The sequence below is a fragment of the Megalopta genalis genome, chromosome 4 (assembly GCF_051020955.1).
Source record: "Megalopta genalis isolate 19385.01 chromosome 4, iyMegGena1_principal, whole genome shotgun sequence".
NCBI lineage: Eukaryota > Metazoa > Arthropoda > Insecta > Hymenoptera > Halictidae > Megalopta > Megalopta genalis.
Genome location: NC_135016.1, coordinates 14459128 through 14484612, shown reverse-complemented (window position 1 = coordinate 14484612; position 25485 = coordinate 14459128). Strand labels below are relative to the sequence as shown.

At 36.8% G+C, this 25485-nt stretch overlaps 3 protein-coding genes and 1 long non-coding RNA gene across 6 annotated transcripts in view; 2 read left to right on the top strand and 2 right to left on the bottom strand.

Moving 5' to 3' along the window:
• The window catches only part of Mtp (microsomal triacylglycerol transfer protein), a 39092-nt gene extending 21980 nt beyond the window's left edge, over positions 1–17112 (top strand). For 2 of the 3 annotated variants that reach the window (XM_033472473.2, XM_033472480.2), the window contains exons 4-6: positions 6241–6437; positions 11850–12503; positions 14105–17112. In XM_033472473.2, the coding sequence (XP_033328364.1) occupies positions 6241–6437; positions 11850–12503; positions 14105–15853 (2600 nt within the window). In that variant the 3' untranslated portion in view covers positions 15854–17112. The remainder of the gene's footprint in view (positions 1–6240; positions 6438–11849; positions 12504–14104) is intronic. The other variant, XM_033472489.2, reaches the window with a different exon arrangement.
• LOC117221478 (uncharacterized) lies at positions 3497–6242 on the bottom strand. Its single transcript, XR_004490513.2, has 2 exons — positions 5608–6242; positions 3497–4017 (listed from the first exon to the last, which is right to left on the bottom strand). It is a non-coding gene; the product is annotated as an uncharacterized LOC117221478 (long non-coding RNA).
• Positions 16729–24221, bottom strand: LOC117221441 (uncharacterized). The gene is made up of 3 exons (XM_033472423.2): positions 24103–24221; positions 21926–22550; positions 16729–19767 (listed from the first exon to the last, which is right to left on the bottom strand). The coding sequence occupies exons 2-3, from the start codon at positions 22230–22232 to the stop codon at positions 19058–19060; spliced, it is 1017 nt and encodes a 338-aa protein (XP_033328314.2). The 5' UTR covers positions 22233–22550; positions 24103–24221; the 3' UTR covers positions 16729–19057.
• Positions 24152–25485, top strand: part of LOC117221424 (long-chain-fatty-acid--CoA ligase 1) — a 54982-nt gene continuing 53648 nt past the window's right edge. The window contains exon 1 of the mRNA XM_033472390.2: positions 24152–24307. Coding sequence (XP_033328281.1) covers position 24307 — 1 coding nt within the window. The 5' untranslated portion in view covers positions 24152–24306. The remainder of the gene's footprint in view (positions 24308–25485) is intronic.

Here is a 25485-nt window from a genome sequence, read left to right as displayed (position 1 = left end):
TCACAGACATGGAAATAATTAAGAAATAAAATGACATGCCATCTGAAATAATATTTTTAACAATGTCAATTCTAATGTGACTAGGCCTGGAAGACCTCTTAGCTATGACGACCAATTTTTAAGACCAATTTCTTATGTATTTTATCAGTCACACTGTGTGCAGTTTCTCTCGACAAGTTTTGCTATAACTATTCTGAAATATGTAAAATTTATAAATATTTTTCATGAAAGATTTAATTGAAATCGTAAGATGAATATGTTCGTTGTAGTACATAAATTTGTGATATATATACTTGTCATTCACAATCAAAAGATTTAACTTGATCGCAGATGTGAAAATAATTATGATATAAAATAATATAGTATCTGAAATAACATTTCAAAAGTAATTACAGACATGGGAATAATCATAAAATGAAATAACATGTCAGTCGAAATATTTAAAAAAGAAACTATACGCATGGAAATAAATATGAAATAAAAGAACATATTATTTGAAATAATATATATAATAATAAAAATGTCATTTCAAAAGTGATCACAGCTCATAGTAATAATTATAAAGTAAAATAATATTTAAAAAGTGGTTATAGGCATGGAAATAATTTTGAAATAAAAGAACATGTTACAATAATAATAATATTATATCATAATAAATACTATGTTATTTGTAATAATATTTCAAACAATGTTATTTAAAACGTGACCAGATCTGGACAAGGGCAGATTATTTCCTAGCTGGGGAATGCACTGGCATTTTCAGCTTATTTGTTTAATTGCTAGGGAGTATCCCATTTCCCGTATCTCCGTCGTGTAACAGGGACTTGGCGAATTAACGGTGTCTGTCATTGGATTGTGTAGGTGTGCGTAAACGCGTGCGTACGTGCACGCAAAAGGATGCCGGCACGCATGTATCTCGTAGTCTCTTTTAGAAGACCGATCCAGACTACGATGGTTATGTGGGCGCATATGTGTGTTCACGGTTGCACATAGGGTGCTCCGAAAGTACAAGCTCAAAATATCGTACCAATGTTCGAGACTAAAGACTAGTAGACTTCATTTGCACAGACATCATAACAAATGATCATTTGAGAGAGAATTAATTACAGTAGAAATTCAGTAAATTAACTATAATTATCTAAACCATTATTATATATATATTTAACTATTATTATAAATTAGTAAATTAACTACAATATATATATAATTTACTAATTTATAATAATAGTTAAATATATATATATATATATAATTTTATATAATTTACTAATTTATAATAATAGTTAAATATATATATATATATATATATATATATATATATATATATTTAACTATTATTATAAATTAGTAAATTAACTACAATTAACTATAACTCTGAATGCTCGATTATACAAATATGCTTCACACCTGAACAGCTCAACCTATGTCAACTCATACGCGAAAGGATTTACCGTATAAATTTATAAAAGTAAAGTATTACTGTTAAGTTGTTGTTGCATTAACCAAACATTCATGTCAGTCTACTTAAGTTGAATAAGCCTAGATCGAAGTTCTACCTTACTTCAAATATTTTATTTTTTTTACTTTTATTTTACAAATAAGAAATTGATTCAATTTTTTGTTTATTTGAAATGAACAGTTTTTAAGGAAAAGACTCAGACATTATCTGGTTACACGTTGCGTGAAAAAGATCGTACATTAGTTTGTTTGAACATACGAATTATTTTTACATTGCTGTATACTATTTTCAGAAATTATTATTTGGTTATTTGGAATACGTATTTGGATTGATTTTTTATTTGTTTTTTTTTAATTCGATCAAATATCTTTTTGAATACATTTTTTGAAATAGCTTATTTCCATCATGACCCTGGTAGCCAGAAAAATCAGCTAGATTTGCAGAGCTAGTATGTAGAGCTTCTATTTACCCAAAATGATATTGAATACAATTTCTCTTATTCTGACTTCGCTGTTTATTTTTTTCTATTTTTCTTACGAGACAACTTTGAGACACCCTGTATATGCAACCGTGTGAACGTACGTTATCGCTGGTATACGCACGTATATCTGCTGACATAAGTACTTACCTACTCGCCCGAGACCGCAATTCTGTGCTCGATTGTATCTTTCTTGCAAAACGTTCGCTTTTCTTACGGCTTAAGAAAGCAGATCCAAGGAGAACCGTGAAATTGATTTGACGTGTCGAACACGTGTTAATTTCGCGATTTAAAAAGCGGTCTCACCTCGCTGGCCATAATTAAATTCACAGTTCGGCCTTAATGTTAACAAAAAGAGCGCGTCACACAAAAGTCAATGTCTCTGAGGAGTTATTCTTTCTACAGCTTTTCCAATCCAAATTAATCATTTCGTCGATGATGTTCACCTTTTTTGTACTCTAACTTAATGCTTAATTTTTTATAATTTCTTGGACTGTCTTAACGCATGCTACATAATGTTCTTCGAAGAATTCAACAATTTAGAAATTAATGAGAACTTGTACGTACGCGGGGAAATCAAACAATATGAGCAATATCAAAAAATATGTTTTTAGAATCATTTAATCATAACATAAATTTGTGTTTATGTCCCGCTGATTTATTTCTTTTCTATAAAAGTACAGCATGGTCCAGAAAGAATTAACACTGGAATATCTCCGGTATTTTCTAAAATATGAAGAAACTTTATGAACTTAATAATTTCAGCATATGTATGGGAAAGTCTGTTTATAATAGGACCGTAATCATTTTTCTACAACTGGTGAAGTTTCGGAGATTTCAAGGTCATCTTCACTTTTTTAAATAGAAATTGAATAGCAAAAATAAAACAGTATTTTTTGAACATCGTAATTCGCATAAACGAATTAGATTACCAGACAAATCACTAATAAAATTAGAATGAAAATTAAACGTCTTCAAGATCATTTCTTTTATAAGATAAATTTTTGGAACGGGGTATCAGCACGCATTAATCGACAACAAAGATTCAATAAAATAGAGGATTAAATAAATTATCCGTCGTATAATTAATTTATTGTAACAATCCGTTGAATATTCAATATCTGAATGAAATAATAAAATAGAAACACGTACAACATTAATAATCCATACTTCTCGAATATATTCCTAGAATTCAGTGAGTAATACTTATTATAATACAATGAAATTCTTGCACGGTCGATAAAGAGGTCATTTACCTTACCTCAAGCCGCGTTTTCACTTCGTCGACATTTGTCGATCGACGGTGCACGCGGCATCGTGATGGCTTCCGTTTCGACTTAGATCGATGCTGAGTGGCACGAAAAGTTGAACGACTATAAATCGACCTATCGGCTTCGTCGCTCCTCCTCATTCCACGAGACGGCTCGAGATAAAAATAAAGAGCAGTTATTTGAAAATAAAAATGTCGGTTCACTTGTGACAAGGCGATTTCATCTAATAAATTACTTCGTTATTTCTTTATTTCAAATCGGCCAAATGAAATAATCCGCAAAACAATATTGAACGAAAAGATTTTATTTCATGAAATCTTCAGAACAATTTGTAGTTCAGAATTATAACGTTCACGCGGTAGACGCGCCATGTCGCTGTGCGGGACTCCCGCGCATGGGTCGCTTGCCCCCACTCTTTGCGTCGTTTGACCCCACTCCTCGCGTAATTTATTTTCGCGTGTACACTGCGGAGGACTCGACTAAACGTTCCTCTCTTCTCCTGGCACGATTCCCTTTGATATTTGTTGTCATTAGATAAAAAACGAATCGGCATAGCGTCCGGCTTCTCAAGTGGAATTGTATTCTTCCCAAGTGATACTGAATATGAACATCGAATACTTCAGACTTGTTTGTATTTGCCTACTTCATTTCTCGATCGTCGTGTGCCGACGCAATCGGAACGCCGATTTTACCAGGATTGATTCATTCGAACAGCGAAGCCACCCGACAGTGCCGATCGGTAAAAACCGGCACAGTGGAAACGCGCCTTTAACTCGGCGGAAGGCGCATCCCATATCGTTACATAGGTTCTGGAAATATTAAAAATCATAACTTTAGAATACTTCTTTTAACTGTATTATTTTTATATTAAGGTGCAGTGTTGATTTAAAATGCGAATAAAGTGTAAAATATATCTTAAAATCTTTATTAAACCCCTTTCAAAAATCATAACAGAAACCCAAACCGTTTTCTTCATTTCACTTGGTTATTTCTGTGATAAATTTTACCGAATAGCGCCTCCCGCTGAGTTAAACTGCCTTCCGGATGTAGAAAATTAAAATACAGGGTGTCCCGTTTTCTTTTCGTCGAATAGTACAAATATGTACTTCGCGAATAATAAATATGAAATAAATATTACGCAAACAGCTCTTTATGAAATTGAAAAATTATAACAAATAATCTAACGTAACAACGTCTCGCATTCAATCTTAATTCTGTTATTTAATCGAAGTACATTTATTTGTGGACATTAATACAGTAAACAAGAATAAGAGAAAGGGTTTAACAAAATAAAAAATCGTTGCAATTAGAGAACTATTTGTTCTTGTAAATACTAGATTCAATAACCATGAAAAATTTAATTTTGCATTAGGAATCTCTCGTCGATTCCTCTTAATTGCAATAAAAGCATAACAAATTACTTCTGCTAAAATGAATACGTACATATTTTCCTTTGAGAAATTAGTGGATAGCTTGCAATGACCTTGGGTAATAAGCGCAAGCTGTGCAAACAGATTAGATAAATATCGTGTGTTTGTTACTACGCTGCAAAGGAAAAACAGAACCACATCGCGTCGTATTTTCCTTGTCAGTTTTTAACGTTTCAATTAATAAAAGAAAAAAGAAGAAAGGGTTAACAAAAAATTTGGCACAATCATCGCGAAGCTCTCCCTTAAACCATGTTATTCTAGCTCAAAAAATGTTCAATCGAACCACAGAATAAATTAAGCTGATTAAAACGGTTTAGCCGGTTTAAAACAGTTAATTCCGGAACTTCTTCTCAAGCCCTGATTAAAAAACACTATAAATAAGTTAGTAGACAGATTTTAAACGTGTCGAGACAAAAAGATAATTTTAGCCAGGAAAATCGGACACATAGCCCACTGTGCAGTACACGTTTCTAAAGAGACACCCGAACGGTCCGTTACTTGTATCAACCCTTTACAATGGGTGCCATTTTAATTTGAAATCCAAAATAATGTTCCTAAGACATAGTACTTCCATTCAATATAACCCAGAGCATTTTATACATATAAATTTGAATTTCGTGGCTCATACAAGAGTTACATTTTCAACAGATTCTTAAATATAAACAAATTTGGTAGGGTCAAAATTATTTTGAAACGTGATACAACAATATCTAATGTCGCCTTAGAGACGTCACTCGAGTTCAAAGGGCTCCGAGCTCTAAATGCAACCAATGTACATCCGTTGTATACCAACCATTGTATACCAATGTTTATAACAGTCACAAGATCGGAGTTATTTAAACCGCATACGGTTTCTATTACAATATATGGTTGATTAAAGAAGTTTATCTAAAAATTACTCATCAGAAAAATCAGAAACCAGTCACTTTCACTGGTTGAATAATTCCTAGTGTTAACAATATTACGTACCGTTCCGATCAAAAATGTTCTTGCACGAATTTCGCGAACACCATATCAATTTTCCTGCAGCGTCGTAAACAATTTAGAGCAAACCGGGTCACGCGTTAATTCTAATTTAAAAAAAAAAAAGAAAACCTAGTGCGCCGAACTTTCTCGATCCACTGTACGGTTTGACCCGACTGATATGGGGGAGGTCAAACCGGCCGGCGAAAAAAAAGAAAAGGGAACTCTAGCACCCAATCACTGCGCGATCGAGCATCCTATGGCACACAGACGTATCGCACGCAATCTCGTGGCCACACACATGCACACACACATGGCCACGGTATCCTGCGTGTCTCATCGGTTTAGACGGGGGATTCTGTGGTAACAATGTTTGTCAGTCGACGCGTGACTCTCGCCGGGTCGCATTCCAAAATTGCCGTTGGTATCGGACGCGCGCGCGCGTGCGCACGTCGGCTACTTCGTCGACCGGTATCGGAGTCAGAGGTGTCGGTTTAATCGGCTAGTCGGTGATCGAGGTGATCCGTGCCCGAGTCTGTTAGTTCCGGTCGATTTCCGATTCGGATTCATAATTTTCGATTCTCGATTCTCTGAGACCTCACGGTGCGGCCATGTACTGGAGACTGTTCGTCGTTCTAGCAGCCATGGCCGGGGCTGCCAGGGCCTGGGACGTGGTGAGCGGTCTCAAGTACAAGCTGACGACGACCTTGCTCTTCAACGAGGCTGCCCCACCGAAGACCAGCGGGGACGTCGGCTTGCGACTCACCGGCGAGCTGAACGTGACCGCCGTTTGGCAACAGCCCACCGATCACGATACCTTCTTGCTCAGGATACAGGTAGGAGAACACTTCTTGCTAGACCTTCTTTATGCAGGCGCGAGTCATTGTTGTGATCGCGCCGAGCCGGTTGCGGTAGAGCAATTAGAGCCGAGGAGGGCTCTTGCGGGCATAGTTGGGCATTATTTAAGTAAATGTTTCATTGAAATAATTGTTTAAATGAAACGTTGTTATTTGGACGTTTAAGCGAAAGACAAAAATAATTGCTTATTATTTATATGGATCTAAATGAATCGTTTAAAATAATAAAATTCTGTCCTATTTATAAATACTTTACTAAATACTCATTTATAATTTATTTATACTAAATAGATACTTATTTATAATTTCTGTCTTATTCAACTCAAACTTTTTAATTATCATTTAATTCCTTATTTATTCGTTGCAATGGTGTACCGAATGTAGTCTGGGAATAATGTTTTCCAATCGGTCTAAACACCAAACGATAGCATTTAGTTCACGAAGAAAGTCGCAAATTAATATTTATTACACGATGAACGAAGAGAAAAAAACAAAATTGCCTATTATTTGATTTTCCCTTAAATTTGAAGAAAAAATAACATTTTATTTACAAACCTAATATACAAAATATCTATTGTATGATGTACAACATACGAAAGAGAAGCAAACATTGTTAGTTATTTAATTTAAAAAAAAAAATATAATAAACGTAGAGTAAAAATAGATCAATTAAAATTAAAATGATGAATGATCTGCACGTTGTGCAGATAAATCGAATAATTGTATTTGTTTTATAAATTGGTACGAAAGCAGTGCATGCAAAAAGAAACACATGAACGATAAATCAATTCATTTGATAATTTCCAGCACAAAAGTATCTTTGGAGCAGCGCTAATTATAAATACAAATGGTTCTCCTAACGCAAGTACAATTTTGTGTACAATTTAAGTAGTACCAATAGACAAATGCAAAGAATATTTTTGTGTCTAGATCATCCTTTTCGACTATTTTATTATTACTTATACAACGGGTGATCAAACAATTAATAGCCGTTTAAATAAATTTATGAGTTTATATTAAAGTAATGCATTTTTCTCAACTAATAAGTTCTCTTAAAGTAAATTCAAGCTGATATTATTGTAATTATAAGTCAATGCCAACTTATGTATACCTCAGCCTATTTCTCACTGGCACCTGAACATCAGTTATCGAACGTAAACATTAGTTCGTTGCCACATAAGACCATCTAATATTCTGTATTTCAGTTAGTCATTACCGAACACTCTGTATCTTGCTTATTAATCATTCTAGGCATTCTAACCTTTCACCCTAACCACAGCATTATCATCCCTTTTTCATGTACCAACATGTCATTTCAGAAAAACCTACACATTCTCCCAATGTTCCGTCAAAATATCTTCTAAACCAGGGATCAAAATTAGGCATTATTTAAGTAAATGTTAATTTAAATGATTATTTAAACAAAAAATGATTTATCGTTTGGAAGTCTAAATAAAGATCTAAATAAATTATTTCAAATAATAGGATTTACTTCTTATTTATAAATAAAATTTCAGTTGTTACTTATTAATTATTATTTAATTGCTTATTATTATTTACGTAATCGTCACAACGCAACGCATCGAGTTCACGTCATCGTCAGTATACATATACTTTTATACTGGGTGACTTAAAGATTTTTTGTAATAAATTTTTATGAAGAGCATGACGAGCTAAATCATTTAGTATAATAAAAACTATATGATTCCATTTAAAAAAATGAACCTTCGTATCTCCTCGACGCGTTCGCCTAGAAAAATTGTATTAATATCAGACTACATGACCCCTAAAAACCATTCAAATTTCGTTTGAAACACAATTTAGTATCACCGATGGATTCGAAAATATTTGACTGGATCGATTTAAATAGGTCACCCTGTGAGAGTAATATATATACATAATAATATATATATATATTATATTATATATAATATAATAATATATAATATGTATATATATAATATAATAATATATAATAATATATATACATAACGTGAGAAATATAAATGTTAAAATAGTTAGCACAATATTTTTGGAAAATCAACTTAGGCCACTTTCAAAATAAACGGCTTAACGAGACTGCATATTTTATGCATTTATGACAAAAATGAGTAGGCGCAATTTGAAAAAATAAAAATATTACAAGAATTAAAGAGTATCAATATATTGCTTTTGTTCTAATAAAATTGTTAAAAGAAAGGAAGATATTCTTAATTGTTTCTTGTATTTTATAATAGTTGCAGAACAGTTTTATTTTGCATAAAAATCTCCAATGTACATGTAACTATTAATTATAACTGAAAACATTCGAATCGAAGTTATAATGTGATACAACGATTGTTGCCATGTTTATTGTAAAAGTTCCTGAAATAAGGGATATAAAATAAAAGGATATAAAAAAATATATAAAAAATAAAGAACGAACGTGTATAATATTATTAATCATAATAAACATACAACATATTCTATTACTTACAATTTTGACATATGATATTTATATTTGTGTGACTTCTATAAGTAAATCTATTAATAAATATTATAAATCGTCGCACTCGTACAGTCATAATTCGGCCAAAATGGCCCAAAATCGTAGTCCAGAACTATTATTTAATCGGTCTATATATTTTCCTAACTTCTCCATACTACTAATCATATTTAATAGACGTACCAATTAATCGCGTATGACAGAATGAATTCGTACAGTCCTAATTAACAGTAATGAATAAACTATAAATTTCATACGCGTACGAAATGAAACTTTGATACATGTATTATTCAGATAAATTCAGCAATTAAACATTTGAATTTAAATTTGAAGGAATTCATGAATTTTTGAAACTTACGTCTATAAAGCGTTCTTCACTATGTATTTTATATTAATAATACAATTTTATACAATGTAAATGCAGATATACTATGTGAATGTAACTTACCTGGTTATTAACCGCGTTCACGATCCATCTTATCGCAGGGATCGTTTTCTTAAATATAATTAAATACTATAGTATCATTATCTAAACTATTCATCAAATCATCGCGTAGATTGAAGCTAATTCTGTTGATTAAATCATGTATATTGCAACTTGAGATTAGATACGCAATTCATTTATTTTATACGCAACGCATGATAAGTATTTCGCGTTTTGAACTGGTAAAAAGTATTTTCTAATTTAAAATATTCCGTTCGCGGATTATGAATTCGCTTTCGTATCTGCAGAACAGCATTTCGTTCGCTTCTACTTAGAAGGAAAGGTTATCAGTTCCGCGCAGAGAAGCACATACATATATTTACAACGTTTATCGTATATTCTTCGATAATTGGGTCATTTATAGCAACAGAATTGTGTATGGAATTTTAAATAAACTGTGAAAGAAACGGATTGTCCGAAATTATTGCAAAGAAATTTAATCGTTCATTTCATTTGTATTATAATATTCTTCCTGTAATAATTACAGCATTAAAGTATTATAGACGTCCATAAAGTATTATAGTCATCCATGAAGTGTTATAAATATTCATAGATTATACATATACGAAAAGTAGAATTTGACTAGCTAGCTGCTTTTGACGAGTATGCTCGTCATGAAGATATGGCAACATTTTGTGTTATGACGAGTTTACTCGTCAAAAACAACTGATTAAGACAACTGATTAAACTAAGTAAAGAAATACATGTTGGTAATAAAATTAAAAAATAAAACACTCATTTATTGCAACTTAATCCAATGTTATAACAGCACATTTACACATAAACTTTTCGAAGAAGTATTGCAACAGCTGAGTGGTTAATAACTAGTATTCTGCAAAATATTTACAAGTTAACTTGATGTCGTATCAAACTAAATTTCATCATAGTTTAAAATTCAAAGTTGACATTTTAACAAATATTGGGTTGACAAGAAAGTATTTTCGGTTGGTTACACGTAGAGAGCGTTGTAATTGTTATTCCTAAACGGAAATTTCTTTCTTACAATCTCAACAAATTGGAAACCTAAACACCAATTTCTTGTTTCTTAGACTACTTTTATAGCGTCTTTAAGGTTTCTGTAATTATTAAACATTTCTTTTAAATGAAACGATCCAAATGAATTTAAGATATTAATCGAAATAAAAAATAAGTTCATGAGTTGCTTACTCTGCTTTGATCATAAGTTACAGTGAGTCAGTGAGCCTCATCTATAGTCTTCACGCGACAAGAAGGCACCTTTGTGTTTACATTTCTCTTCTTACTAGCTGCCCCACTACCGCAACTATCGATTGCTATTGGCAGATGGCGATTTTCATTACCGTTCGCGGCCAATAGCGACCGATAGCTGAGTCAGTGGGGCAGCTAGTAAAAGGGGAAATGTAATCACAAATGTACCTTCTTGTTGCGTGAGGACTATACTGTGCCCCATATCTACTTAATGTATTCTATTGGATTGACAACTAAGTAATTGCCGATTTCAGTTATAGATGTCTCTCACTCCCATTTTTATGATATCCGTAAATGTTATATTATAAAATTATTATTATTATTATTATTATTATGTTATATTTTATTATCCGTGAATGTTAGCAACTGGACAAATTGAATGCAGCGGTCAAGGAAAAGCGACCAGAATTGGTCAATCGTAAAGATGTCATTTTTCACCAGGACAATGCTAGGCCGCACACGTCTTTGTCCACTCGGCAAAAATTGATGGATATTGGTTGGGAATTCATGTTACACCCACCATATAGCCCTGATCTCGCGCCATCGGATTACCACTTATTTCGATCCCTGGACAACTCCCTTCGTGGTAAAACTTTTAATGATGATGACGCTGTAAAATCTCACTTAACTCAGTTTTTGGCCGAAAAGGATCAGACTTTCTACGAGCGTGGAATTTTCAAGTTGTCAGAGAGATGGCAAAAGGTCATCGAACAAAATGGAAAATACATTACAGATTAAACTTCATTCCAAGTAAAAAAAATTTTTTTATTTCATTGAACAAATCGGCAATTACTTAGTTGCTAACCCAATAAATAGTGTAGTATGAATTATACCGAATGCTGTGGTCGACATTCTACAACAATTCTTGTTCGATCTATTATATAGGGTGATCACGCTGACACTAGTCAGCGTTTTTCTTAGATTAGAAGAAATGAAAAAGTAAAGACTTACACTGTTTTTTGCTAGCAATATAATGGCGTCTACAATTTTTTTTATCTGAATCGTTTCTTTTTAAATGAAGGTAACTTTCAATTTTTTAAATGATTTGCTATTTACTTTTTTACATCGAATAGAAGAGTGTGCCAGAACGAATTCATTCGTATACGACATAATGACCTATAGCACCTCTCCACAGCTACAATGAAAACTTGGAAATCGACTTTCAATTGTACTAATTTTTACCATTTTTCCGCAGCTTCTGTCGCCGCAGTTATGGATCAAGTCTCGGAGAGCTCCAGAACCGGAAGGCTTCGTCGAACACTCATCGAAAGTGGACACTGTCGGCGATAAGCCGGTGTTGCTCTTATGGCGACACGGCGAGATAAAGTCAATCTACATGGACCCGTCGGAGACCGTTTCATCGGCGAATTTGAAACGTGGCCTGGCTAGTTTCTTTCAATATAGGCTGCTCGACGGCGAGGTCCAAGAACGGGACGCTTCCGGCCTCTGCAACGCTACTTATCATTCCCTGGGTCCGAAGTCGATCATGAAAGAGAAGACCTTCTGCGAGCATGCTACTCTTCCGTCGAGAAAACGCCATCCAAACCCGCTGTTCGACGTGAAGGTCGTCAGCGAGCACAAAACGAATTACGAGCTATCGCATTATCTTCTGCCGAGCATGGTCCACGTCAAGGAGAGCCATAAAATGACGCTGCCAGCGAGGCCGGAAGTTGGTACCATCGTTACGTCGGAAGGAATCCTTGAAGAGGTCACCGATCTTTTGACCCCAAATCGCATCCAAGCCAATACCGTGAGGGAAGCTATTGTTTGGTTGCAACCTGGATTCGTGGAGACCAGCATAGAACTTCAATTGGAGCCGGCTACGTGTCCCAGCGGCGGATGCCAAACGGTTAGTTTGAAAAGGTTTTGGTATTATAATACAACCTCTATAACTTTCACTTATGATAGAGGTACAGTACTCTCTCCACATCTGTTACAATTTCGGGTCTGATTAGTGATAGTTATACTAAAGATACTTTCCATAACTGACACAACTTTGGTTCCACCGAGCGACAGTTATGGTAGTGGTATAATATTCTCTTCACATCTGTTACAATTTCGGGTCTGATTAGTGATAGTTATACTAGAGATACGATATTCTTCCTATAACTGATCCAACTTTGGTTCCACGGAGTGACAATTATGGTAGTGGTATAATATTCTCTCTACATTTGTTACAATTTCGGGTCTTCCCAGTGACAATTATGATAGAGGACAGTATTCTCTCTATAAGGGTATGCTGAATAACAGTTATGGAGAATGAAACTACGTATAAGCATTCATATATTTGTGATTGATACATTTATTTAGTTCAGTATCTTATGTTCACTTATTCGTTATTATATTTGAGTCTAATTACTCGAAAGAAAAATTTATTAGCGTGAAATAAAAAACTACTTTTCATACGTTACTCGTAAGAAATGAGAGAGAGAGAAACGAATAAGAGTATTTGAAATAATCTATTACTTTAAATATTTACTTGTTTTCTTAGTTCGTATAAAATATGTCCAAATCTGCACTTTAATATCGAGACAAACTCACAGCGATGTTCTCAAATAAAATCTATTAAATAAATATAAACATAAAATTAACAAAGATTTTATATTTCTCCTGGAAAATCACTCTCGGCAAAGATCTTCTGATCATTGTAAAGTGACTTGTAGGTGTTTAAAAAATTGATAGAAAATTTAATAGAAAATATGGCCGCCAAGAACATTAAAAAAATTGTTCATGACTTTAGCTATAAAGTATAAATTCCAGCGCTTAAAAGTTAGCATTTCTGGTCGTTTGCCGTAAACACTTCCCACTTACTTTTGCTCACGTAAGGTTAAATAAATAAACGACAGAAAATGCATGATAATGTTAATAATCTAAAGGTATAATTATAGACTTCCTAGCAATTGTAGCTTCTTATGATATAATTTTTCGCGTCAAAGCAATCTATACATCAACATGCAATATATGTCGTGTGGAAATATCTGCGAAGGCCATCCCAGAAACGAGTCGCATAACATGCTAAAGACAATTGTATATTGAATTGTACTGTCACTCACTGGAATATTCGAACGCCTTTCAAAACGGACTACATTTTCATAAATTCGATTCGATGACTTGAAATTGTTGAGATGTTAGCGAGACTAGTTTAATAGACAATATCCAAATAAATTCTCCAATCGTAAAATGAGCGATTTTCACGATTCCTAACTGTTTCTAGTAGACAACACCGTCGACCGAGTTTTCGATTCTGACAAAACGATTAAGAAACATCTGTTTTCTATCATTTTTGTCGTTGAAAACAATTCCAATCGTTGCGAAAATGTGTTAAAATATTGTCCAAAATATTGCCAAAAAGTAGACCCCTTTCTCAGCGTAAGGAGAGTTCTGGGACACCCTGTATAATCGCATGCCACTTCCGATATCAGCCAAATGACCTTGAAATTCCATTTTCAGCTCGAGCAAGCCCTCGACGAACACCGCAACGCCCTAGAAAACGCGGCTCTCGGCACCGGGAAGTCCGCTGCAGCGTTCAACAAGCTGTTGCCCCTAGTCAAATCCGCCACGTCGGAAGAGTTATTGAAGATACTGAAGAGTCCGCGATACCGTCTCCTGAAGACGCAGCTATTAGACGTGATCGGGTCCGTCTCGACGATGCCGGGACATCAGGCGGCGATGAAGGCCTTGAGACAGGACGAAATAGGCGACGACACCGAGAGATACCTGTGGGCGTTGTCTCTGTCGCCATCGCCGGACGCGGATGTCGCGAAGGACGTCCTGAGGCGATCCGAGGAGACGATGCAGAACGACAAGGTATCCGAGACGTTGGCTTTGACCGCGGCGGCGATGGCTCGTCACCTGGGCTCGCCGAGCGCAGTCGAGAAGGCCAGAGTCAGCTTAGAAATCGGTCTGGAGAGTTGCACCGGCGAGGAGTGCAAGCTGAAGTTCCTAAGGGCCCTCAGGAATCTGAGAAGCAAGGCCTCCATTCCGACTTTGCTGAGGTTCGCAACCGGCGACGATAGAGCCATCAGCGTGGCAGCTTGGAGGGCGTTGTCTGCCCTGCCGAAGGGCTCCATAACGGACGAAGCGAAGGTTGCAGCCAGAAGAGTCTTCTACCAAATCGGTGGTCCCAGGAGAGACAGCAGCGCCAGAACTATCGCGTTAGACGTAATTCTCGAGAACAGTCCTTCGAAAGACGACGTCAGGGGTCTGGTGGAGTACCTGGCCGGCTCTGATACAGCCTACGAGATCCGGAAGTACTTGGGCCAACGTTTAGAGCAGGTCTCTAAGAAGGACGCTCGATTGGCTGCGAACTTGAACGAAATAATGGAAGAGTATGGGAAGAGCGTGGTGAACTATAACGTTCTGGCTCAACGTGGTTTGAGCACAGCGTTCACCAGGCACTTCTTGACGTCCGCGGATAGCAACGGGTCTCTGGTAACTATTCAAGAGATCAGCTCAGGTATATTGAAGCGGGGTACAGTCGACGTGGTGCTGGAAGTGGACGGTCATAACGAAGCTCTGTTCTCTCTGGGACTCTTCGCCGGTGGCCTGGGAGGCTTCGTGTCGACTTCGGGCCAAGAGGACGCTCAGGACGACGAACCAGCCACCGCTGGCATGGAGGTTGACTTCATGGGCGTGGGCATCAGACCTTTCACCTTCTTCTCCGGTCAAGGAGAGTTGATGGGTCACGTTTGGTCCGGCACTGCTTCCGAGCGGACCCCAGCGTTCCAGGCGCTGTCTTCCGTTCACAGCTACAGCGAGCACATCCCGTTGACCTCCGGCATGGTCGCAGAGATCGATGTTCAAGGTGCGGTGAGCTTCGACCTGGCGGGTCAGATTCAACTGAGTCTGTGGTCCAGGAATGCTCAATCGCTGGTCGACCTGAAGGCTGGCGTCGTGATCCAAGGCGGCAGCAAAGTACGGACGGACTTCGTGCAAAGCATGGCTGAATTCGCCATGACGATGGAGCCAAAGCTGGAGCTGGCCACGGACGTGGACTTCTCTGGACCGGTGTCCCTCTGCATGAGGCTCAGCCAACCGACGAACCTCGTCAAATACCAGGTGTACAAGGTAGAAAGAATAGCAGGCAGCAGGCACAAGCTGAGGAAAACCAGGAGGATGAAGCTTCACAGTCCCGGCAGGTCTTATCAATTGAACAGCAAGAACAACGAGATGTGCTCGAAAGTGATAAACTCTCAGTGATCGTTGTCGCGGGACTTGATTAGGCTTTAAAAAGTTTACTATGACAATTTTATCGAATGCGTTAGCTCGTGTCGTCCTTGCGTAGTGCGCGACGTGGCATCGCGTGCCTCGCGATGGACCTGTGTCGTACACATTGGTGGAATATATTTTTATACTGTAAGCAATTAATGCCGAATTGGTGCTCCGTTGATGGAAGTCACTTGAAGTCATTCCAGTTAGCAGTAGATCTGTTTACAATCGCAGACGAAGTTTAGTGGAAAGGAAGCGAAAATAGGGGTCAATCATGTCTCCTCAAATTAACGTTGCTGTTACTCTGATAATATTACTGTTTGATATACACATACTATATAAAACTTGAGCATATAACAGCAATGTTTATTTCATAAAACTTCATTGACATCTATTTTTACCACATGTCCACGTGATTTTGTCGTCGGCTGTACCTTTGATCTAACCACGATTATTCTGATATCAATTTTTATGCATTTTTATATGATAACATTTTGTATTCTACACGTAAATTTTTGATACCTTGGAAAATATACAACGACAAAGATATTATTGCGCGTCTCCAGTGAAAAACTGTATGGCGTATAAACGATCTTTGGTCGATAGAATTTTATGAGGTCAATCTAACGTATCCAGCAGCATGACTTTATTCCATGAACTGCCTTTAGCAGAGAGACCTTATTTTTCTACTGTAAATTTGTATTACCTTGTTGAGCGTCAAAATGTTTATAAACATCTGTTGTTAATGTTCCAGCTACCAGAATTTCAATATTCTTAAAATAAGTGTTCGAATGATAGTCTAAAGAATTGCATTTCGAATAGGGGAGGCTAAGGAGGATCGATGCATTTTGGAAAGAAAGATCCTGTAGACGAAACTAATTAAAATTTTAATAATCTCTTTGTACATTTATAGTCAATATGATACACTTCAACGTGAACGAAGGTAACCCTTTGAACTCCATCGACGACTCTGAGGCAACTAAAAATTATTATACTGTTAATTTTAAACAACTTTCACATTGGTAAATTTGTTTGTATGTATTTCTGAGCTGTATGAAATTTCTAGGTTTTCAAATTCAAGTCGTATCGAGTGCGAAGGGTTAAATTCGTTTAATTGAAACGAACAACATATAACAAGAATGTGATTTTGTGAAACATAAAATGTCTCGGACTTCCCGATTTATGGGAGTATCGATATGCGATGATGATGGGTGTCGTGGGACGTAAAAATAAAGTTTGTTTTGCATAAATCTCGCAATTAAATAGTTCTGTTCTTTGGTTTATACTAACATATTTTGTATAGCACGATCTTTTTTTAACATGTTTCTTCTCTTTTCAACTCAATTATGTCAACATACATTTTTCCTTTTTATACAGTATGTACCGCAGCTCCTCAAATTTACATCACTTCAAAACAACACCTTTAACAACATTTATCCTTAAGTTGAAAACGACAGAAGTCATAACGTCTACTTAATATGAGATATAATTAAAATTTCATACAAAACAATCAATACACAATGGTACAAACTTTAAAGGAATTAAACAGAACACTCAAACTCGGATAACAGAATTACAGATCAACAATCATCGTTAAAACAATTTTGACAATCCTCTTTTGTTTATAACGTAGGAAATATAAAACTGTATCGAAGCTTCTTATGCAGTGTGTTCCACCTGAAACAGGCCATTCAATTATCTTTTTTAAACATAACGCTAAGAAAGGAGTTTTGGAAATCTGAAATCTCATCCAAACCAAGTTTATTGTTAATTAAAAAATTGTAAAACTCATGGTCTTGCAGATCATACTATATACATAATATAGGTGAATATAGAGTAGAATATAGAGTAGAAAAGATAAATAGATGGTCTCTTCTCGGTGGGACATCCTGTATATTAGGCCATCCCAATCTCTCTATTAATTGTATATGAACCATTTTCTATACGAACAATAACAAATGTACATATATTAAAGTTTCATTATTACAATGAAGTTCTGGACAACTGCTGCCGCACGGTGCCCTCTCTTGAGTCTACAACTCTCACTACCAGAATTTCATCGCAACAATGAAATTTTAATTGTTAATATCTAAAAAACTATTGAACGTCTGACTCTACAAGGTATGCCATAATTATGTTAACACCCGGGCAACAAGTTCGCCCCCACACATTCAGTGTTGGGAATAATTGCAGACTCAGAGTAACTTTTACGCTTTTATGTCGCTATTTAAGCAAAAACCTTAACAAAGCATCGTATCTGTACACTTCTATATTGCAAATAATAGAAATAGAAATACGCAAATGTGATACTTTGTTAAGTTCTTGTTTAAATATCAGTAACAATGTAAAAGTTACTACGAGTCTACAGGGTGTCCCAAATGTTACCCGCAATCGGGAAATGAAAGGTTCCTGAGGTCGTTAAAAATAACTTTTTCCTTAGCGAAAATGCAGTCCGCGGCTTCGTTTACGAGTTATTAACGAAAAACAGTGACCAATGAGTGGAAAGCTCGGCTGGCAAGCTCGAAGTCCAGTTCCGCTTATTGGCTCAGCCGCGCCAGCTGAACTCGCCTCTCATTGGTCAGTGTTTTCCGTTAATAACTCGCAAACAAAGTCGCGGATTGCATTTTCGCTAAGGAAAAAGTTACTTAAAATGACCTCAGGAATCGCCCCTTTCCTGCTATTAACATAATTATGGGACTTCCTACATAATAGTATACTAGATTCGCAATCAGAAGAACGCAATATATAAATGTACAAAGTCTCAACAAAATTGGTGTCCCCAATATCTTGCACTCTCCTTGTTACACTATACTAACCCTTTGTGCTCGGATGGCGACTCCAAGGCACCGCTAAAAATTGTTACATTACATTCAAAAATAATTTTGACATCTTCAAATTTATTCGTATCTAAAACAAACCGTTGAAACTATATCTATTGTATGAGCCACGAGGTTCGTTTTCATATGCACAAAATGCACTAAGTCGCGTGAGACTGAAACATTGTAAGTTGGAAAAATCATTTTGAATTTAGAATTAAAATGGCTTCGAGTGCAAAGGGCTAACACAGTGTACCCATTTATCGCGAGAATACTGTACTTCTAGGACAACTGTCCCTCGGCAGACCCGAAGATGGGACAGTTATCGAGAGACCACTGTATTTGGTGCAGCATATTACAACAGATTTCAGTCCCTAGTTTACCGGCAACCGCACTCGGCGACAACCATGTCCTCGTACCCGTACTGATAAGTCAACGTTCCACTAGCATCTAGGTAAAGGAGACTGGTGGGTGCCAGTCTGGTGGGCACGCAGCAGGCCCTGCCGACAGGCTTGTTAGCACCTTCGGCAGCTTGGAGAGCTCCGTGTACCAGGGCCTGCACGATCGCATGCTTCGTAGGGTTCAGGTGGTCCCCGAACGGATAGAAACACTTACCGGCGCATTGATACGCTTCGTAGCCCGGCGGAGCAACGACCCACTCGTCGTACGCGATCAGCGCGAAGTCCACGTACAATGAACGACGTCTGCAGGAGTTCCTGCGCCGTCTTCGAGGACCCTCTTCCTCTTCCTGCTCCTCATCCTGGACGGACCGGCGCGGCCTCTTCTTCTTGATCTTGCTGTAGCTCAGCAGCAAGATCGGCCCGTCTCCGCAGGGCTGGTAGCCGACCTTGCCGTTGACGCGAAGTCTGACCGTGCTACCGTTTCTGACAGCTACGGCGGATGTCACGTCGAATGCCCTCCAGCTGTCCTCGTGTCGCGACTTGCAGCTCTCCGACGCGTTCGCCTGGTCCAGACGCACTCGCAGGATCGTGCCAGCGGTGCTCAGCAATTCGGCGATGTCTAAGGTTTCTTCAGGACCAACCAGTGGCACCGAAAACATCAGAATCCTCGCTCCATCACTCATTGGGCCTGTTGGTAATTGATGACTTTAGTGAATGTTCAGGTATGAGGGCACAGTCTGTCCCGCAAGAGCGATGAAATCTCCGGAACCACGCATCCGATTTACTTCGAATATTATGGAGATATTCTGCATAAAGTATACTACAATGTAACGTTGTTATTACAGCAATATCTGTTGACATGTATATTATTTAATTTTTTATGATCCTTTGAAGTTGATTTTTTGCGATAAAAATGGCTGTTTTTTTCCTTCAAACCGCGGACATTTAATTATTAAAATTTTCGAAAACTCGTACGCTGCATTTTTTATGATAGTTTAACGATTTCTAATTTACGAATCAACGAAATTTGTTTAATTCAGACGCCCCAATAGTTGCCAACTGTGACGGTCAACAATCAATATTCTACAAGAAGGGATTTCGGAAACAACGAATAACTTGGACATTTGTATGATTTTTACTTTTAAAAGATCAAAAGGCGAAGCTGAAACTTACATTTATATTCTCTTAGAAAGATTGAATCTCTTATTTAGTAATAACTTGTAAAAAATATTCTGCAACTATACTTATTTCTTAATGCCACAGGGTGGTATCCACCCTTAAGGGCAGTACCTGATTTAGAACATTGAAATATTAGTGATTTTTAAGAACTTTTTCTCGACTACTATAAGTTCAACACTTTCAACACTTTAGAGAGATTATGTCAAGATTTTATTAAACATTTAGGACGGTACAACAAAATTGTTGTATTAACAATAAAGTTTCTTAGTATTACTATAATTGTCCAGTTCCGGACTCGCTAGGTTCATCGTTGATGAACTCACAAAATTATGGAAAAAGTGGAAACGCGAGAAGATATAACGATTTTAAGAAAAAATTACGATTTTTAGCATATGAATCGATTTATTTATGCAAAAAAGCTTATACAGCTTGATATTTTTATGAATGTTTTTATTCATCGACGATGATTAAATATCAGCTAACTAATAAATGGCCGAGAAAGTAAATCGGTCAAATAGTGTTTTCTGTATCGTGTACGCAAACTCTGAAAACATGGTTTCTTCAACTTTCTTATCTGAGTCTACAACGAAAATTTAAAAAATATATTTTGTAGATCTCATCATAGTCAAATTACAATCACTGAAAGATATAAAATTACCTGTTTCAGGTTGAAATACTAAAGCTGAAAAACTAAGATTTTTATGATCTTTAATTGCTTGATCATGTCAAAGACAACCGATTTCGATGAAATGTTCAGCATACAGGTAAGTTAACAAGATCTAGAAAATGCATTTTTTTAAATTTTCATTATGGGTTCTTAATTCTTCTGCCATGTCAACCTATTGCAATTTTTCCAAACAATTTTTCAGCCACTGTCTAGTAAATCAATCCTTCCGAAAACAAATTTAGATCAAATTTAGCCTAATTATATACAAATAATTTATCCCGTTTTAAAAGGTGTACAGTTATACTTTGTACACCGACTGTATTGGTTTAAGACGATACGAACCTCGATTAAGACGATAATGTTGATGCTATAGTGTTTAATACAGATAATCTAATTAATTAATGAATTAATTAATTAATTAAATGAATAAAACTGTACACGCATATTTTTAATAAGAGTATCGCTATCGATTTATGCCAAATAAAAATCGGAAATTTAAAGTCTGTGAATCAGGTTGCCCTCTTAACACACTATCTGCGGGTCATAGTTTGACCTGGATTCACGCGCCTAGTTGGCGAAAGTCAATGAAGTTTGAAAAAATCGACTTTTTAAGAAATATTTAATATTTTCAAAATATTTAAGATTTTAATAACAAACATATAACGAGATTTTTTTAGATTTTCGAAGGGGGATTATTTCAAATATATAACACGACGATCGATGCCAGTCTACGAGTAGCTAAGTAGCCAAGACGCCACTAAAAATTGCTATTCAATTTTTTCAAAATGTTTTTACATTGTTAAGTTGGATTATATTTAAAGAACGGTTAATAATGTAAGTCTGTACGAGCAAATAAACTCGACTGATGCAATGCAAAACTAATAAAAAATCAAAATGCTATACGTTGAAAGAGATATCTCAGCTTGATTGTTAAAACAGCTCCGACTGCAACGGGTTAATATCCTTCTTTAATAAGAGCCTAAAGTAAATAATTACCGACCTGTCACGTGTACTGGCTGCAGAGCTCTGACTATGTCCACGTCCGACCTTCGATGATAAAGTTCTAGCATGTACTTGGACACCGCGCCCCGATACCTTCTATGGATCCTGTCGCTGGGTCTTCGGCTCGTCCTATTGTAGAACCGATGGACCACAGAAGGAGACGATGCTGGGATAGACAGGTCGAACTGTATCGACGCTTTCGCGTGCACGGTTGACGTCTCCCAGGAGAGCGAGCTCGTCCTCCACAAACCGTACATGCAGAATGATCCAAAGACAAACAGCAACAAGTACTGAGAGGAACTCATCGCGCGACGCACTGACTGACTGTGACGATCGTCGGGTGACTGTGGTTCGTACGAGTCGAAAATCGCATGATTTTCACCCGATGCCGATCAGATTCCGCATCGAACTGCAAACGAATCCTTGGCTGAGCGGCCGAGGCTGAAGGACTGCGTTTAAATAGCCGCCAATCGAGAGCAACGATCGGATGTTGGCCCTGGAATGTCCTTATCGTCGACAGACTACCACTCGACTTCCAGCTACCCCATTTTTCTTTCGTTGAAGTCGTCGTTTCTGTTTACTGTATTTGTCTCCTCTGCGAGTAAGTGACGTGTTCACGGCACCTGCATAGGGCAGATGCGCCAGTTAAAGTGGCCCAAAACTAACCTTTCGCAAGTTATGTTATACAGGGTGAATGGATCTGTCAGTGCTGGATCAACATTTTATTCGGGTGACGGACAAAAGGTGAAGATTAACGAATATAACTATATATATATATATATATATATGTATATATATATATATATATATATATCGTTGTTCGAGCAAAATATTCGATTAAAAAGAATTCATTCGAATCAATTTTTATCTAGACAAATTATAAATATATATATTATTATTATTATTATTATTATATATAAATATATAATTTATATATATAATATAACTATATATATAACTATCGAATCAAAATTTATCTAGATAAAAATTGATTCGAATGAATTCTTTTTAATCGAATATTTTGCTCGAACAACGACTACTTCGTCATAAATTATTCTATTCTATTTATTCGAGTAATTTTTTGTTTGTATAATTCTTTATTCGTCTGCATTATTCGAATGGAGATTGTAAAACGATTCAAATAATAATGCGGATAACGTTGACCGTTTTTGTTTTTACCTAATTTAATGAAAATATATTTATACGAATATGTTTAAGGCCAGTTCAATTCCAATTGCTTGTGAAATTATAAAATTGCAGATGCCTTTCTCTGCACCTGTAAAAAGTTCTGCATCAATAATCTATCAATATCTACTATAAATCTATATATAATCTATTACAATCTACTATAAATCTATATCTATAGATAATCTACCCAGAAGTAACAAATTTTCGAATGTAACATTTGAAAAAAAGTATATCGGCGAAATAAATCGATGAATTATGAAAAAACTGCACTTTTTATTTTTCATTAGTTTCATTCAAAGCGATTATTTTCCGTAAGAATTCTTGTTCGAAAAAAATCGTATTCGGATAAATTTTTACGTATATAGATATCTATTCGGTTGGACATTTATTCGATAGCGCTCAATAAATCATCAACCGAATCAAATTCTGCCCAACCGTGATGAGCACGTAAACGACCGCGGTGCCAATAATTACAACTGAAATTGAAATAACTCGGACAACAATCAATCTTTCGAGCTGAAATTTTTACTGCAATCTCCGTGGACGACGTTGAACAGAATTGCTTGCGGATTCAATCCGATTTTTCTTCGTAAAAAAGGAATCTATTTATTGTCAGAAAAATTCGCTGGCAAAATCGTTTGCACGTAATTCGAATCAGCGTAAAAAAATGCTATAAAAATGCGTATCCTCGAAGTTTTATCTGTAAAATTACTGATAGTTGGCTATCGCACGAATGCCCTCCCCTAAACGTCCTATCTGTAGATTCGCGAACATCCGCAGTCCGGTGACGATCTAGCCCAGACAGCTGGCATGATCGATGAATCGTGGAAAGATAGGATCACGAGTTAGAGAGCGTGTGTGCGAAAAGCTGGCTGCACTTTCACTACTCGGCCGTTTTCGATCACGCCTGCGTGTCTGCGGCCAAGGGAAAGCACGGGGTGGCTAGCAAGGGTCGTTGCAGTGGGCGACATCGATTCGGGAGCTTACGTCACGGCGCTGCACGACGCCAGTAAAAAGCCGCAGCGCGTGCTACCGGTGCCGTCGTCGTCATGCCGCGGATCTGACCCTAGTTCCTCGCTGGCACGGGCCGGCCGCGACGATTTTTTTTCCGTTTCGAACGAGTGCCGGATCCGATCGGTCAAGTCCGCGAAGGTGTTGTTCGCCTGGGACGAGCCTGCAAATTAGTTTAACAGTAAGTACATACGACGCGCCACGGTATGCAGACGCCAACGGCTCGGGTTTCACGTGCGCTTTAATTTGATAGAACGCGCCGCGTTGCTCGGAAGTCTGACGCATGATTCGCGTAGACCGCCCTTCTCGCACGCGTCTCGCACTCACGGTTTTTTCTCCGTCGATGTGGAAATTCGCTTCTCATTTTATTCTAGCCTCTGGTTTTCATCGAGACCCGCTGTCGCGACCAGTTCCGTGGATTCCGGGATAACGATTCGATGATTTTAATCGATTTGCGAATAGGATAGACCGATGACGGTTGTAACACGGGGACGGTTGTAACACGTTAAATAATCTCAGAATACTTGACAGATGTTATTACACGGTTCAGATATACATATAATGTAGAATGACATTTGGACTCGTCTGTCGTAAATACCAAATAAACTCTCCCTAATTGACGTTTAGATTGTACACAAAAATGGATAATTCGGGAAGAGGAGGTACGATTATTCGAGCCTTGCGGCTCGTTTTTATAGTTACTGACGTACCTCTTCTTTCCAAATTGTCCATTTTTGTTTCCAAGCTGAGCGTCAATTAGGCAGAATTTACTGTTATACATCTGCATAAGGAAGGAAATAACTTTTCGATATCTGAAAGCTAACTTTCCTTGCAGCTTTAAAATTATGATACAAGTGCTATCGTAGCAAATGTATTCTTCGTTCTTGTTTCAAATCTCTAATTTTACATGTCCTAAAGAAATGCCCATGGTTGCTTTGCATCAATAAGCATCTTATAAATAACAATTTGTAATAAAGTTTGATAATACATATACAAAGTTTGAAAGTGCAGTCGGGAACGATTGTAACGAATTTCTACGGTTAATTTTCTTCAGCTTACAACTGAAATAAGCACCTACATTTATTAGGTTAACTAATACATTTAAAATTGTTGCAATTTAATATCTTAATTAAACTTTTAGAATGCTTCGTACAAAAATTAGAAAAGCTAATAGAGGAACCATGGATATAAAAGCGTACGAAAATGGCTAGGGACCTTGCAGGACAAGCAAATTTAATGAGAAACGTTTCCAATGTTGTGACTGTAATGACTGGGCATGTAAAGAATGCCGTGCTATGTTACAACTGTTCCGAGGTCGGGGTCGGTTGTTACATTTGACCCGCTTCCCATATTTTATTA

What these genes read in the sequence shown, in the direction of transcription:
- LOC117221441 (XM_033472423.2), bottom strand. Translation starts at nt 22,232, where the DNA reads ATGAGTTCCTCTCAGTACTTGTTGCTGTTTGTCTTTGGATCATTCTGC. An exon ending in GCAGCCAGTACACGTGACAG is followed by an intron (nt 19,768 to 21,925) that starts GTCGGTAATTAT and finishes AATTACCAACAG; the next exon opens with GCCCAATGAGTGATGGAGCG.